At 35.3% G+C, this 16,530-nt stretch overlaps 1 protein-coding gene and 1 non-coding gene across 2 annotated transcripts; one reads left to right on the top strand and one right to left on the bottom strand.

Annotated features, from left to right (window-relative positions):
- Positions 1–5,765: 5,765 nt before the first annotated feature.
- LOC133832774 (uncharacterized) lies at positions 5,766–7,084 on the bottom strand. The gene is made up of 2 exons (XM_062263075.1): positions 6,946–7,084; positions 5,766–6,610 (listed from the first exon to the last, which is right to left on the bottom strand). Exons 1-2 carry the CDS (start codon positions 7,082–7,084, stop codon positions 5,766–5,768), a joined length of 984 nt encoding a protein of 327 aa, XP_062119059.1.
- An 87-nt stretch (positions 7,085–7,171) lies between these two features.
- On the top strand, positions 7,172–7,278 carry LOC133833656 (small nucleolar RNA R71). Its single transcript, XR_009893024.1, has one exon. It is a non-coding gene; the product is annotated as a small nucleolar RNA R71 (small nucleolar RNA).
- Positions 7,279–16,530: the final 9,252 nt, after the last annotated feature.

A 16,530-nucleotide genomic window follows, 5' to 3' on the forward strand; every position in this document is an offset into this window, starting at 1 on the left:
ATTTCAGTTCAGCTACTGGTTTGACCATAAATTCAGCTAAGTCTCAAATCTTTTTTGGCGGAGTTTCTTCTACTGTGAGAAACTTCATTTCTCAGGAGATGAATCTTATGGAAGGATCCTTTCCGCTCATGTACCTTGGGGTTCCTATGAGGCCTACTAAGTGGCGTCATGAGGACTGTGATATAATTTTGCAAAGAATCAGATTAAGACTTGACTCTTGGTCTAGTAGACACCTCTCCTATCAAGGTCGTATGCAGCTTATCCATTCGGTTTTATTTTGCCTCCGTAACTATTGGATGAGTATCTTTGTTTTTCCTCAGAGTGTGGTTAAGTAAATTGAGAAATTGTGTCGCGGCATCCTGTGGGGTAGTGCTGTTTTGAGAAGTAAACCTCATTTAGCTTCTTGGAAGATGGTTTGCCTTCCAAAAGCGTATGGTGGTCTTGGTTTCAGAGATGGTGCTCTTTGGAATAGAGCAATTCTTGCCAAGTATATTTGGGCATTATCTGAGCCTGAGATTTTATGGGTTAAATGGGTTAACTCTATATATTTGAAAGGCCTCAATTTTTGGTGTTATACTTTGAAATCTGACTGTAGCTGGTATTGGAGGAAGTTATGTCGCATAAGGGAGAAGTTTGGTCTCATTGAGATTCAGGCAGTAGGTAGTTTTGGGAGGTTTCAGCCATCCAAGTTGTATAATTCAGCTCTAAACCAGCAGCTTGTAAGTTACTGTTTGGCTGTCTGGTGCAAGCTCACTTTACCTAAGCATAGATTCCTGCTTTGGCAAGTGATTAATGAGTAGCTTCTTACTAGGGATAATCTGTTGAAGCTGCATATTGTGGTGCCTGTTCAACTGTGTCCGGTTTGTGGTTGCCTTCCTGAAAGTCACCATCATCTGTTCTTCACTTGTTGTTTATCTAAATAGGTGCTTCATTTTCTATTTAACTAGTTTGGCTTCACTGCTTGGCCGAGTGACTACACCAGTTGGAGTGTTTGGCTTGATAGACCTCGACGTGGTCTGATGGCAGCTATCCTAAATCTTGTTGTTGCTGCTACTGTTTATAGCATTTGGAGGAATATGAACAGAAGTTTATTTGATGACTATTCTTTGACAGCTAACTGTCTTGTTAATGAGATTAAATGTGTAGTTAAATATAGACTTTACTTGGTTAATACTAGGAATTTTTCAGTCTCAGAGCAGTCCTTTTTAAGGCATTTACAATGTAATTAGTGTTGGGGCTGTTGGTTTGTTTTTTGTTTCGGTCTTGTAGTGCTTAGCATAGTGCTTTGTACAGCTTGTTTGTTCAATGAAGTTCTTCCTTCTTGATCAAAAAAAAAAAAAAACCAATTACACAATTGAAAACTTAATTTAACACTTCATCAATAATAAAAAACTTAAAAACAATACCCAAAAGTTAGGCTAGAGCGTTATTCAATGCCAATAATCTAATCCCAAGGCTCAAGCTAGGCACAAGTAATATGCAAAGAAAAAATAACCCAGAAAATTTAAAAAACTCATTTATACCAATCACAAAATACACACACATACTAACAAAAAAAAATACATTTTAAACCATAAAATATAAAGAAAATGGGTTTAGATTACCAAAACAAGGAAGAAATGGCAACAAATCGGACTGAAATAAATTGGATTGCTGGTGGGGGATGGTTTTCTGTCGGGTATCTGATTGTTGCAGAATTTTATTTACGAAAGTGAAGAAGAAGACTCGGGTTGGGGAGCTATATCGACAGATCCTATAGCGACGACATGTCGTCCTATAGGTAATAAACGGTCGTCACTGATGTCAAAATGCACCGTTTCACTCAAACAGCGAGACCTTACATCGACACCGTTTCCTCTCATCTGCTACGCTTCTACCCTACAACAATGACATGTTGTTGCTATAAGCAGTAAAAATTGACTTAAATTTTTTGGCGATTCACTTTCCCACGTTTTTTTGGGCCCTATTGCGACGACATGCCGTCGCAAAAGAGTACAAAATAACTGACTAGTGGATTAAATTGGACTCTATAGTGACGACATGGGGAGTGAAAAATAGGCAAACAACTCTTAATGGTTAAGTTCCCTCTCTATCATACGGCGATGAAATGTTGTCGCTCTAGAATAACATATTTCCCTCCTTTTTTTTTCCACGATGACTCTACAGCGACGACACATTGTCGCTATAGGGGGTGCAAATAGGAAACCAACTCTAGGCAGTTGAGCTCCTTCCCCATTCTACAACGACGACTAGTCATCGCTATAGACAAACATATTTCCCTCTTTTTTTTCGACGAAGACCTTACAGTGACAACATGTTGTCGTTGTAGAGTCAGTTCTCGCCTCGTGTTCACTGCACATTCCTGGTAGCCTATAGCGACGACACGTCGTCGCTGTAGGATTCTAGGAATTTAGAGGACCTAATCATGTGTTGTTGTCGACCCTACAACGACGTTGTAGCTTATTTTTTTTAATAAATGAAGAAAAATAATTCTTCTTGGATTTCAACTACATACAGCGATAACTTTGGAGTCGTCGCAATAAATGTTATCGCTGTAGAGTCTTTTTCTTGTAGTGTAGTAGGACATCTTAGTGGAGGTACTTTGTATAAAGTGGTTATACATGAACAGGACCCGATATGTTATTAATACTTATTAATACTATTTAATTTATAAGTATTAATTAAACATATCAATAAGATGATCATATACAAATTGATCTTAATCCTGATGTTATTAGGAACTCCTGCTTATGTCATATGAGTTCCTTGATTCACTCGTTATGGGTTGTCAGAATGATCAGGCTAAAAACATTTTGGGTACTCATATATGTAATTGGTTGGGGACATAATATACATATATGAAATCTATACCTTTCTGAGAGGAATTGAATAATGGTTCTCTTAAGGGTGTTATTAAGTAGAAATTCATAAATCAGTTATGAATTAACATTCACTAATCAAGTTAATGATACTTACGAAAACAAGATAGAATTAAAGAGCTTAAACGGTGATTAATTCCTACTTTACCTATGAACCATTAATAGAGAATTGAATTGTATGTGGTGATTAAATCGATAGACACTTTTTATATATTTAAAAGTACTCAATAAATAAATGTCTATAATTACAAGAGTGCAATCTCATATTTTTAGTGGAATAATATTGAGATTAATTTGTTAAGGTTATTATATTAAAGATTTTTAATTAATAATCTAAATTTATTGGAGCTTGAAATTAGAGGTACATAGGTCCCCGAGATGACTCTATCAACACTATTCAAGATAAGAGTTTAAATTGAGAAAAATCAGGAAAATGACATATTTAGAAGAAATTTGTTTTTCAGGGTCAAATATGTAATTGATATAAATTAATTGATTAGTAAATTAATTTTTGAAATTAATTAGTTATATTTTTCAAAAATTATTTTAGTATTTTCGAAAATAGCATCTGAATAATTAAGATAATTAATTTTTAATGATTTAGCTTTATTATTTAAATAATGTGAAAAATATATTTTTCATAATTCAAATTGGATTTGAATTTGAAATGATATTTATTCTTTAATTAATCTGATAAATAAGTTATAAGCTTTTTATATTTTCGAATGAATAATTTATTAAATAATAATTAAAAGAAAATAGTTGGAACACATATTTGAAATCAGGGATGTGTTACACGCCAACTACAGTCCATGCACTGTAGTTGGCGTGTAACAAGGTCCAAGAATGAGTCTTGGATATGTCTTTTATTTATTTTAATTATTTAATAATTGGTTGAAAATTTTAATTTTGAATTTTTGAATTTTAAATTTAAAAAATTTAATTATTTCTTTTATAAATTTATCAGATGGATATATTTTCATAAGATTTTTGACAGAAAGAAAATAGATTGTATTATCTGTTTCTATCCCTGAAAACTATCTCAGACCTAATATTCCTAGATCTCATGTATTGAGAATATCTTGTGAATCACAAATATTTTCCTACCATTACTCTATGTGCCCACACATGTCTTGAGGTGTAGAGATACAACTCGAAAGATCTTGGCCTGAGTATTTTGAAAAACTGCTTTGGATTAGATGTTTGTTGGAGATACAAAAAAGAAAATAGGGATTCTTGATAGTTCTTCATCTGGTAAATCCTCATCTTTTTATTTCTCTATTATTAATGTTTTGCATGTTAATGGATCCAATTATTTATAGTTCGTTTAAATAATTTTTTTTTTGAACTCTCTAGACCCAACACCCCATGCTTTTCGTTGTTCACATGGTAAATTAGTTACAATAATTGGTGCTCTAATGGGTCATCCCATTTAGGTGCTACAATAATTGGTGCTAAAATAAGCTTCTTCAAAATGTGAAACGCTTCCAAACAAGAATAGCGTATCTTTTTCAAGCAAGTTGTATAATGGCTTTGAGATCTTTGAACAGTCATTTATAAATCTACGGTAAAACCCTGCATGACCAAGAAAGCTCATAATTCCATTAACAGACATTGGTGGTGGAAGCTTCTCAATTGTTTCAATCTATGCTTTGTCCACCTCATTTCCTTTTGATGACACTCTGTGGACAAGAAAAATTCCCTCCTGAACCATGAAGTGACACTTCTCCCAATTGAACACCCTTATTAGTTCCCTCGCACCTTTCCAACACAAAAGCCAAATTCTCTAAACATGAATCAAAAGAGCTACCAAAGACTGAAAAAACCATTCATGAATACCTCTAAAAGGTCACTGTAGCATTGCAAAGTCCAAAAGGCATTCTTGAAAAGAAAAATGTTCCATATGGACAAGTGAATGTTGTTTTCTCTTGATCACTTGGAGCTATGTCAATCTGATTATATCCTGAATACAAATCGAACAAAATAGTAATAAGAATGGTCTGCTAACTTGTCAAGCATTTGATCAATAAAAGGTAATGGAAAGTGATCCTTTCTAGTAGCTTTGTTGAGCTTATGGTAGTCCATACACACTCTCAACCTTGTAACGGTTCGAGTAGGAATAAGCTCATTCTTGTCATTAGTTACCACAGTCATTCCCCCTTTCTTTGGGACACATTGAATAGGTCTTACCCATGAACTGTCCAAAATTGGGTAAATAATCTCATTTTCAAACCATTTAATTATCTCCTTTTTCACCACCTCGTTCATGATAGGATTTAGTCTACGTTGGTGCTCAATAAAAGGCTTGCGATTCTCTTCCAATAAAATCTTTTGCATAGAAAAAGATGGAATAATACCCTTGATATATGTAATGGTCCACCCTATAGATTTCTTATGATCTCTCAACACCCTCAAAAACTTCTCCTCCTGAATTTGATCCAAAGCAGCAGAAGTAATAACATGTATTGTAGAAGAATAACCCAAGTATGCATACCACAAGTGTGCAGGAAGAGGTTTAAGCTCCAATTTAGGTGGTTCTTAAATAGATGGCTTGATGCGACCCTTTCCATTCATACCTTGATTAAGAGCATCCCACAAAGATTTTGGTTTGATTATGTAAGGCATCACATTCAATTGGTTCACACACTCTAAAGCACCTTCTTGTTCCACCAAAGAACCATTGACAAAACAATCTTTAAGAGAATCTTCAACACATTGAGTAGCAAACACACCTCTCACACAATCACCAATTACATCAATCCTATGACATTCATCAGCTTCAGTTGGGAATTTTGTAGCTTGAAAAAAATTAAAGGTCACCTCTTGGTCTTGTACTCGCATAGTTATATCTCTTTTTTGCACATCAATAAGAGTTCGAACTGTCACTTAGAATGGTCGCCCAATAATTATTGGGATTTCTCTATCCTCCTCCATATCAAATGCAATAAAAGCTGTAAGAGATATGAACATCTCCACATTAACCCAAATGTCTTCCACTATGCCATTTGGATAAGTCAATGAACGATTTGCTAACTCTAAGGTGACAGAAGTAGGCTTCGCTTCCCCCAAACAAAGCTTTTGATAGATAGAAAATGACATAAGATTTATACTAGCCCCCAAGTCACAAAGAGCTCTCCAAAAGAACAGAGTACCAATGGTGTAAGGAATAGTGAAGCTACCTGGGTCCTTAAGCTTTGGTGGAAGTTTCTTCTTAAAGATTGCACTAAACTTTTGTGTTAAAGAAACAGTCTCAAAATCTCCCAATTTTTTCTTCTTAGACAATATATCCTTCATAAATTTGACATAGATAGGCATTTTCTCTAATGCCTCAGCAGAAGGAATATTTAAGTGGAGCGTTTTGAACACCTCTAGAAATTCGGAGAATTGCTTGCCAAGCTTCTGCTTCTGCAGACACTGAGGGAATGGTGGGGCATAATTGTAAGGACTCTTCTCTTCTTGATTAATCATTGTTTTTGGTGGTGATATTTTTTTTTCATCTCTTGTCTCATTCTCAACTGCTTTCACCACTACTTTGGGCTTCTTTCCCTCACTAGCTAATTCTCTACTATTTCTCAAAGTTACTGCCTTGCATTGTTCCTTATCCCCATTTGGATTAGCTTCAATGTTATTTGGTACAGAACCTTGAGGCCTTGAATTCAACGAACTAGCAAGTTGACTGACTTGGTTCTCTAATCTTCTTAATGAAGTAGCTTGACTTTGAATGAGTGTTTCTTAATTTTGCAACATCGTATCTATCTTCTTCATATACTGCATAAACATCTCCTCCAAAGTTGACTTTTTCTCTTATTTAGGTGGAAAACCAGGTGGGTTGTAAGGTCTTGAAGATTGTCCTTGGTTGTTGCTCCATGAGAAATTTGGGTGATTTCTTTAATTATAAAAGTTGGAGTTGGAATTTGGTTGTTGTCTATTATAATTCCCCACATATTGTGTAGTTTCAAGACATTGACCATTCGCATGATGATCACCAAAAAATCACAAGTTGTCACTTGACTGTGACAAGCATTCACCCCCAAAGTATCCAACTTCTTAGACAGTAGACTCATACGTACAGCTAAAGCCGAAATAAGATCTAATTCAAGAACACTTTCTACCTTTTTTGGATCAAATCTTTCAGATGTCCATTGATAACTATTTGCTGCCATTTTCTCAAATAACTTATATGCCTCAGTAGCAGACTTTCTCATGATTGATCACATGCAGCAACATCAACAATGGTTCTTAAGTGACTGAGTAACCCATTATAGAAAGTTTGAATAATCAATCACTCTAGCACTCCACGATGTGGGCATTTTCTGATCAAATCTTTGATCCTCTACCAAGCTTCATAAAGTGATTCTGACTCATGCTGCATAAAAGAAGTGATATCATTCCTCAACTTAGTTGTCTTGGATGGAGGAAAGAATTTATCTAAGTACTTTTGATCCAAGACTTCCCACGTAGTAAAGGATCCAGCTGGCATGGACGTCAGCCCATTATTTGCTTTATTCCGTAGTAAAATAAGGAAAAGTCTGGGTCTGACAACATCATCTGAAACTCCAATGTACGTGAAAGTGTCACAAATCTCCAGAAAATTCATGATGTGCTCATTAATATCATCATTCGGCTGCCCATGGAACATGGCTAAATCTTTCAACATCTGAATGGTACCCACCTTAATCTCAAAATTATTGGCTTGAATAGGGGATCATCAGATGCTAAACTGAATGCTATTAACTAAAGGAACAACATACTCCCTCAGTGATCTTGTTTTACCCATTTGCTCCTATTTAGGCATTATAATTTTTTGTTGTTGTTGTTGGTTCCTCTCTTTTCCAATTCCTCTTAAAGTCCACTCATTCTTAGGATCCAAAAGAACCAAATCAAAGCTTTGCGATCTTGGCTGAACAATAACTAAAAAAAATAAAACAAAAGGTTTGAATTAAGAACAGGATAGATTGGTATTAATATAAAAAAAATGTAGTACTTAAAGTTCCCCAGAAACGGAGTCAAAAACTTGTTGTGTAAATTTTAAACAACACAAGTGCACGCCACCACAACAAGTAATAAAGTCTAAGTAGAGTGTTGATCCCACAGAGAATTTATCACTAAAGATTTGTTAAGTACCAAAATTATATCTTCTAGTTTTTATCCAAACCATAATAGAATTAAAATTAAAATAGGCAATTTCAAAAAGACAATTAACCAAATTTTATAGAAACATAGGATTAAAATTTTCCCTCAATATGTCACTTGAATATAATTATTCTCACTTAATTCTATCAATCAATAGAAGATGTTAACCAATAATCCAAAAATATTCACAAGCCTCTCCCGATGGTCATGCAAAAATATCTTATCTATATTCCTATAATAATCATAATAGCATAAAATTCATTATGCACATGTTCATTTAGTAGCTATATATGCCCCACATGTATATTCCTATCATATGCGAAACTCATAGATTTTACTCAGTTACCCCCCATGTATATTCCTATCATTCTATTCCTCGTCAAACACAAACTTTCATTTCCCAAGTTGCTTACGGTTTTCCTAATCATTGTAATTAATGACCAATTAATTAGAACCAATGAGCATAGAATAAAATGAACAACTTAATATTGATTTCATAATGAAGATCAAATAACAAATTCAAGCTACATATTAAGTTCCAATTGTAATCCTAAAATAATAAATTATCTCATGATAAGACTAGTGTAAATCACATAAATTATCACAATTAAATTTAACATCACACAGTTTACAAGGAAAACCAAAAGAAAAGAATATCATAGATGAAAACTCTAATCTTCAATTCTTGATTCTCCTCTTTCTCCTTCTCACTCTAGGCCTTTTTAATTTGTTTCTCTCTCTAAAACTCTTCCAAAATTTATGCTCGTCAAAGCCCTTTGTAGCCTATGTCGAAATTCGCAAGAATAATAAGCAAATAAAGGAAGTTTCCCATTTCTGAATTTTCGCTCAATGTCGCGACACTGACTCTTACCGTCATGAAACTTAGCTACTGATTTCAGAACTCCCTTAGAATCACGTCACTAAAGATAGTCGTCGTGACAATGAATACTGATTTTGCACTAGATTTCTTCTTTCTTCTTACTCTTCTCTTGCATCTCTTTTTCTTAGTCCAACGACTTCCAAAACTACAAAACACACTCAATTTAAGTAAAATAAACTATACAACATTAACAAACCATGAGTTCTAAAGTACTAAATTATAATGTTCACACACTATATTATGGGTTGATCATGTCTTGATAATCCTGGTACTCATCTTGAGGCCAATGAAAGTCTGAGTTGAGGCCACACTGTAGAAGTGACAGAGAGGCTCAAACATGCTCAGGACTAACCCTATCACCTACAGACTTAACATTATAAACTACGATGAGAGATTTACCTTGGACATGGGAGGAAGCCTCTATGCCCGCCTTGAGCTCCTCCTCCTACACCTGATCCATTCGAGCTTCTTGGGCTACTCGGGCAGCATGATCGTTCTCCATCCTCTCCTCCATCAAGTACTAATTATACTGGGCGCGGGCCAGTCTGTCAACATATTGTATGTGGGTTACGCCCATCGCCCGAGAACAATTGCAATTCCTGAAGGTAGTTAGGTCAAAATTGTTGATGTGCCGCCCTTCTGGAGAAGTCCAACCGCAATGAGGTTGTCCTCTAAACCAACTAACTTTGCTCCAGTTCCACATCCGTAAGTGAGTTCATCACCTCCAGGCGATCTTCAAAGGCCTGGACCCGGAGTGTACGCTGGAAGCCACCTAAAAAAAATAGGATCACTAAATATGGACTCCTATTGAGTGTTGGAAGAAAGAAGCTCAAAAGGAAACACAGGACATACCAACCTTGGAAAATTCCAGAATATGGGTAGGGTTGTCCGAGAGCAGAAAGTTGTTGGTGAAGAAAACGTGGTCCTTATAATATCTTGCATGGCTCTCATTAAGATGATGAGCCTTGTACATCATGTTGGAAAAATTCATGAGGGTGTAAAACTCATCAAGATCGGTGTTCTTCTTCTTCGAAACAAGCCCGGAAGTTGTAAAGACATAAAATCTCAGCTGGAGAAGGCCCGTGAGGGCTTTGTAGCCGTTGGGGGTGAGTTGGAAATGAGAAATCCCCACAAACTTCAAAAACTTGATGAAGAATCGGTGAAGAGGTAGGGTTGCACCCGCATGGAGGTGTTCTGGTTCAAGGCTCCGAGGCCGTTTACAATCTGATGAGCACTCTCATTCTCACGGAACACCTTCATCCCTCCCCCATAATGGTTGATTATGCTGGTCAAAGCCCCAAGATGCTTCAACTTTCTTAGATTTTGCTCTACCTCAAATCCTGCGGCCTTGTATACCACCGTGGGTTGAGGGAGAGGAGCCACGTTTACCTCCACTTCCGTCAGAAAGTGGCCCCGATGAGCCGACCTCTCTGCCACTAGAGCAACTTCTCTTACTACCATCTCCCGCCTTTTATCCAGTTGATGAGCACCTTCTCAGGCCATCATAGGTAACTCCCTGTCAAATATGTAAAAACCTTGTTGATGTAGTTTGTGAAGTTCCTCGGACTTCTGAAACAAAAACCAAGTAGTTAGTGCTCTGACCCAAACGCCAAAACACTAGAGTACCCTAAAACAACTGCTCTAGAACTAGGAAAGGGAGATTTTTCTAATTAAGGAGTGCATACGGAGCCCCACCACTAGAAGCTCAAGAATATCACTGGAATCTAGGAATTCCCCATAAACCGTTGGGATGACAAAAGATGCAAAAAGGTGCAAAAAATGAAAATATCTCCACTTACGGTTGGTTTCCACACCAACAAAGGCCTGAAATAGGGTTAAAAAGAGGTAATATAACCTCTATATCCTACTCGTCCCACTAGCCTAAAGACAAACCCAGAAATTTTTAGAAATACACGAGAACAAACAGAGAAAAATGAGAGAATTACTTATTCGAGATAAAGCGCTCGTAGGTGCTAAGCCTCATTCGAACGTGAAAATACTGTGTCTGATTAACACAAAAGTATTTCCTCCTCCTCCATTGTTCCAAGATCGACAAATAGAGATAACTGGATTGATGAAAAGCTCTTGGCGAAATGGGAGCTCTTGAGCTCTGTGTGAAAATTTCCAAATGTGAAAGTGATGAAGGAAGGAGGCAAGAGTTCAAATATATACCCCTAAGCATGAGAAGGAAGCAATTCAAGCCCAACCGTTCATCAGCTAGGGAGTAAGTACTCTAGAGTGATCCAATAGTCACATGAATCAAGGCAAGGATGATACACGAAAAAATGAAAGGATGTCTCAGGAATTAAAAAGACCCTTTATTAAATGGGATCGATTGATGCGCCTTGCAATAGGTAGTCGACACGTGGCAATCCCCTTTATGTAAGTGTCAGCTATTGAGGATGCCCAACCGTCTCGACTCGAGTATAACTCCACGAGGACATTCTTCTCAATTCATAGTCTCCATTGGTCGAGGACGAGTGAAGACTTGTGGGGAAAATGTTGTTCGTGTTTTCACCAAATGGCACGTGACATACTTTAAAAAAGGATTAGGGTTCCCCGAATGTTGGTGAAATATCCTGGCGCCCTCTACAGGCTCCACGGGAGGTAAAACCCATCCTCAACTTAAGTTCGCCACCACTGGAGGAGTACTTCCACCCAAAAACATCACCTCCGAAGACCTGTTGGTATTAAATGAGAAAATAGGAATACGCAACAGAATATTATCTTATAAAAAATTTATTTATACCAGCCAGGATCATACATATATAGATATAATAAATTACACATAAATAGATAAGAGATTGCCTCTATTAGCTTATAAAGTGTCTTTGAATCTTGTCGTATCAACCAATGATCTTCTTATCCTTTCTAAAAGCTCACACCTTAGCCTTCCAAGCCAATCCCCAAACACACAAGGACGTGTGCAGGCACGTAGGATTCAAATGCTAAATTAGACTCTCTAGATGTACTCAACACATGAGATACAGAGAGGATTGAAAAGAGAGAGGCTATAGAAATGTCTAGAATTTCAGGTTTAAGAAATTCAATCATTTCTTTTCTTAGAGAGAGTCTTACAGTCAGAATTAACAACTTCTATACTTATTAGAAATATCGCTTCTTTTAAGGTTTGTAAAGATAATTAACTAATTTAATTCATCTTTATATTATTTAAATAAAACTAACCAGTTACATTTATTTTAATTATTTAATTCAAATCGTATTTAAAAAGACTAATTAAATAAATAAATTATTTGAAATTCAAAATTCAAATCCTAGGGATAGGATATTCATGAATGTGGCGTCACTCATTGTGCAACACAGTGAGTGTCGTGTGCCACTATTTGTGTAACGACCCAAAATCATTAATAAGGCTTAAGGCCCTTGATTGGTGTGTCGGGAGGGCATGATTAGTTTATTTGTGAATTTATTAGCTTAATGCATGATCATGTGATAAGCACACTTGTGTGATTATACGAATATATATGAAATGCATGTCTACAAGTGTTAGTATGCATGTAGGCCCATTTAGCTTAAAGGGGTATAATGGTAATTTTAGCCCATTGAGGGCGTAAATATGATTATATATGATAACTGTGAGGACCACATTATTATGTGGGTAAATCTGCAACATGCGACTTGAGGCGATCCTAGGGAGCTAGTTAGTGGGAAAGTCACAACGGGACCTAATACTTGACTTGGGGTAAGTCAAGGGGCATTTTGGGTATTAGATGGTTATTTGGGTTATCAGGTTGCATAAATAAATAATTAGAGATATATTTGAGGTTAGGAAGCTTAGATGGGAATACTGGGGAATTTTACCATAGGGCTGGGCGTCGCGGCCCCTATAGGGTTGTGCTGCGGCGCTAGGCTAATTTCAGGACAGTGGAAATTTGAGTTTTTAGGGTTTTGGTTCAGGGGGCTCGGGGGACGCTTCCGCTACCTTGTGCGGGGAAACGGGAAGTCCCGAGAGCACGGGATTGGTTCCGGGAGATGATTATGAATTGGTGAGTAATGAGAGTGCAATGTATGTGTTGTGACATGGTATTCGGCAAGGCTCGGGTTAGAGGACCGCGCTCGAGATTTATGTGCTCAAGAAGCTCGGTACATAGGTAAGAAAACTGCACCCGGTTGTGAATGAATAATGGGACTAGGAGTTCCCTGTTTTGTATGCTTTATGAAGGATGGTATTATGCCATGTGAATAATGTACAAACGACCTAAGGGTGCCAGAGTTTATATTGGCGCATAGGGCGCGACTCAGCCACTAGTAGCTGGGGACAGCTTATTATTCACTGAGCTCGGTTTAAGCGGACCGGAGTCAGCGTGGTAAACAGAGGGTGCGACCTAAGGGCGTCGACCCTGATTATCATGTGATTTGATTATTGTTGTTGATTGATGAATTTGTTATATAGAATAGCTTAAAGTTGGTTTGTTGATTCTCTGATTATGTCTTTGGACTGTGTGATCAATATGGTATGCTAAATTTATGAACATGTGTTAAGGGTTATTCAATTGTTATCATTGTTTGTGCTATAACGTTATATTTTTCTTGTTGGGCCTTGGCTCACGGGTGCTACGTGGTGCAGGTAAAGGCAAGGGCAAGCTTGATCAGCCCTGAATTGGAGAGCTCTAAGGGCAGAATGTACATGATCAGCTGCTCAGCCACCACGGTTGAGGAGGAGACAGGAACAGGAGAACCATTAAAATTCTATTTTGCCTTAGAGTGGCTAGCAGTCGTTGTACTTTGAAAATTTTGTAAACTGATTTTCAAACACTGTATCTTTTGGGATCCCTTGTATAAAACGTTAAATTATATGAAATGTATATTTTATGACCAAAATATTTTAACCCTAGTTCATTAGTGATGTCACTAACACATTTTTGACTAAATGACTTGATTAGCAAGTCCCGCACCTTTATAAATACACAATGTAACGGTCTTGGCTACCCAGGGCGTTACAATTTGGCTATCCTTGATTTTCTCATTTGTTTGTTTAATTAATATTTATGACAATATATTTATCCCAAAATAAATTCCAGTTAATTCAAAATTAACTGTACCTTTAAAGTATCGGTTTTAAATAAATAAATATATTATTGTAAATATCTTATAATAAGATAATAAATAAACTCTCTTTATATTAATCCAAATATGATTAATATTTATTTTAACATAAAGCTTTTCAGAATAAAAACTATATAGTTAAATAGTTAATTAATTCACAATTAACCAATTACCCACAATTATTACATAATTATTTCCTTTCCATGGAAAATTAATTCATTTGTAATTCAGTCATTCTCTCTGCAAATCTTCCTTATGGCATCCTGACCCTTGACAGTGTAAGACATAAATGACCTAGGGACCATGGACCTATAATACGAATCTCCAATAAACCAAGTTATTAATCAAACTATTTAATCTAATAAAATTAATTATTAATTTCATGATTACTCCACTATAAATATGGAATTGCACACTAAGTATTTATAGAATTATATTTACTGAGTTTTCTTTGTAGTCCATCGATATAATCAATAAATGTAGTTATTGGATCGTTAATTAGAGGTGGTCAAAATTATCGTTTTACCCTTCTAATTACCTATTGTTCCTTAAGTACCATTAATTCACTAGCGAATAATTAATCTACAATCAAATTATAGATTTGAACTTAATAACTATTCAGTTCCAGAATTAACCCATAAGGAAACCAATATTCGACCCGTTAGGAAAGTATGGATTCCAATATTGTAAATCATGTTCCTAGCCATTCATGATATTGAATCTCCAAAACAAAAGTCACTAGCCTCATTACACTAAGAAACTTCAACGAGTGAATCAAAAGATCCAATAAGCACAAACAAGAGTTCATGACTACTCAGGATTTAGCAAATGGTAAATTATATAGACAGTTAATTCATATCAGTCTGGTCATATATAATTTCTATTATATACAGTACATTTACCAAGATGTCTCTCCACATCAGTCATCTGAATCTAGATTACTTGCATCCCTTATGCTTAGTAAATCGTAGTAATAATCATTCATTAAAGATTCCTTTTATATGTTACTAACAATTTTATTCAATGTATATGTCTTAATTCTCTAGTACTAATATAATATTATATCTTCATAAATGAATATGGTATATTCTTGATATTTATATAAATTATTCAAACAATTATTATAACATTCAAATATAATAAGTTATATTTTTATTTAAATAAATAAAAATTATTTACATACTTTTAGGATATAAATCCTATAATCTCTTGATTCTCCTGATTCTGATACTTCGAGGAATTTCGTAGTTTTTTTATAGAGAGTGAAGGTGTAGAAGACCCATAATGTAAAATGGTCATAATGGTTAAGTATACTATATATATATATATATATATATATCATCAAATAATAGAAAGAGAGGATGAAGCTGGAGATAATATGAATGGTTAGGAAGGAGTAAAAATGGAGAGAAAATAAAAAGAAAATGGAGAGGTGTGATAGTGAAGTAGAAAAAAAAAAGTAAAAAGAGTGGGATAATATGGATAAAGTATGTAAGAAAATTAAAAGAAATTACAAAAAATTATAATGTAAGCGGATAGGCAAAACAGTAAAATGTAATATATAAACTTATAACAATATATAAGTGAAAGGTAAACACTAAATATAAAATCGTGTGGCAGTCCTTGCCTCGACATTTTTGCCCATTATGCATACAAATTATTAGGGAGACTGATATTTTGCACACTCAAAATACATAAAATAATGTTGTATGCATCTTAAACTACATAAAAATAATAGGTTCCACCTTAAAAGTATTAAATTGTTTTTAGATACATGCAACATTATAGTGTGCACTTTGGGTGTGCAAAACAAGTGTGCACCTATCATTATTCTATGCGTATTTTAAGACTTAGATGGCTAAACTTATAATTTGAACTTTGGACTTCTCAAACAGCTATTTCTCAAGAAGTTCTGAAGATTAGTTTCTTGTCTACAAGTTTTTTTTTTAGAGTAAAAAGTCGAATTACATTGTCAATCCTATCGATTCTTAAAATTACTTTTATTTTAAAGCTCAAAAGTGGGTTTCAAAAGCTCAACCAACCGAGACCGTATTTTTCTTACATTGAAAAATTAAGATAATCAATTTAATTTTACCAAGATCGACTAAAGGGTGGGGCCGCTTGTGCCGTTGCCAAGGCCCCTTAACCCAAGAGGCCATCAAATTTTATGTATTTTTTTTTATATAAACAAAAGGCACACTATTAATTGATCTTAGAGTACCAAGAGTAAAGACTCCCAATAAGTTATTGCCTGCCGTGCTCAAGAAATAGGAATAAAGGGCCATTGGCCCAATAATTTTCTTTTTAGTAACACCAATTCCATCTGTTGAACTTGCACACTAATTAACTACATCTTTTTAATAATCAATTATCATATATATATATCCTTTTCAGTAATCCTATTCTACATACACATTACAGATTATATAGAGGTACACATTCAACTATTCCTCTTGTTTTTTATTTTTTATGTGATAAATTTTAATAGTTTTGTTGATATATATATATTTATATCTTATTTTGAAGTATTGAATTTTTTAATATGTTCTCTTCAAAGAGAGGAAAACTTCG

This window comes from Humulus lupulus, chromosome 4 (assembly GCF_963169125.1).
Source record: "Humulus lupulus chromosome 4, drHumLupu1.1, whole genome shotgun sequence".
NCBI classification, from domain to species: Eukaryota; Viridiplantae; Streptophyta; class Magnoliopsida; order Rosales; family Cannabaceae; genus Humulus; species Humulus lupulus.

Coding starts and splice junctions, on each gene's coding strand:
- LOC133832774 (XM_062263075.1), bottom strand. CDS start 7,084: ATGAGAAAGTCTGCTACTGAGGCATATAAGTTATTTGAGAAAATGGCA. Junction 6,611..6,945: donor TATTTCGGCTTTAGCTGTAC/GTATGAGTCTAC, acceptor TGCAAAATTAAG/AAACACTCATTCAAAGTCAA.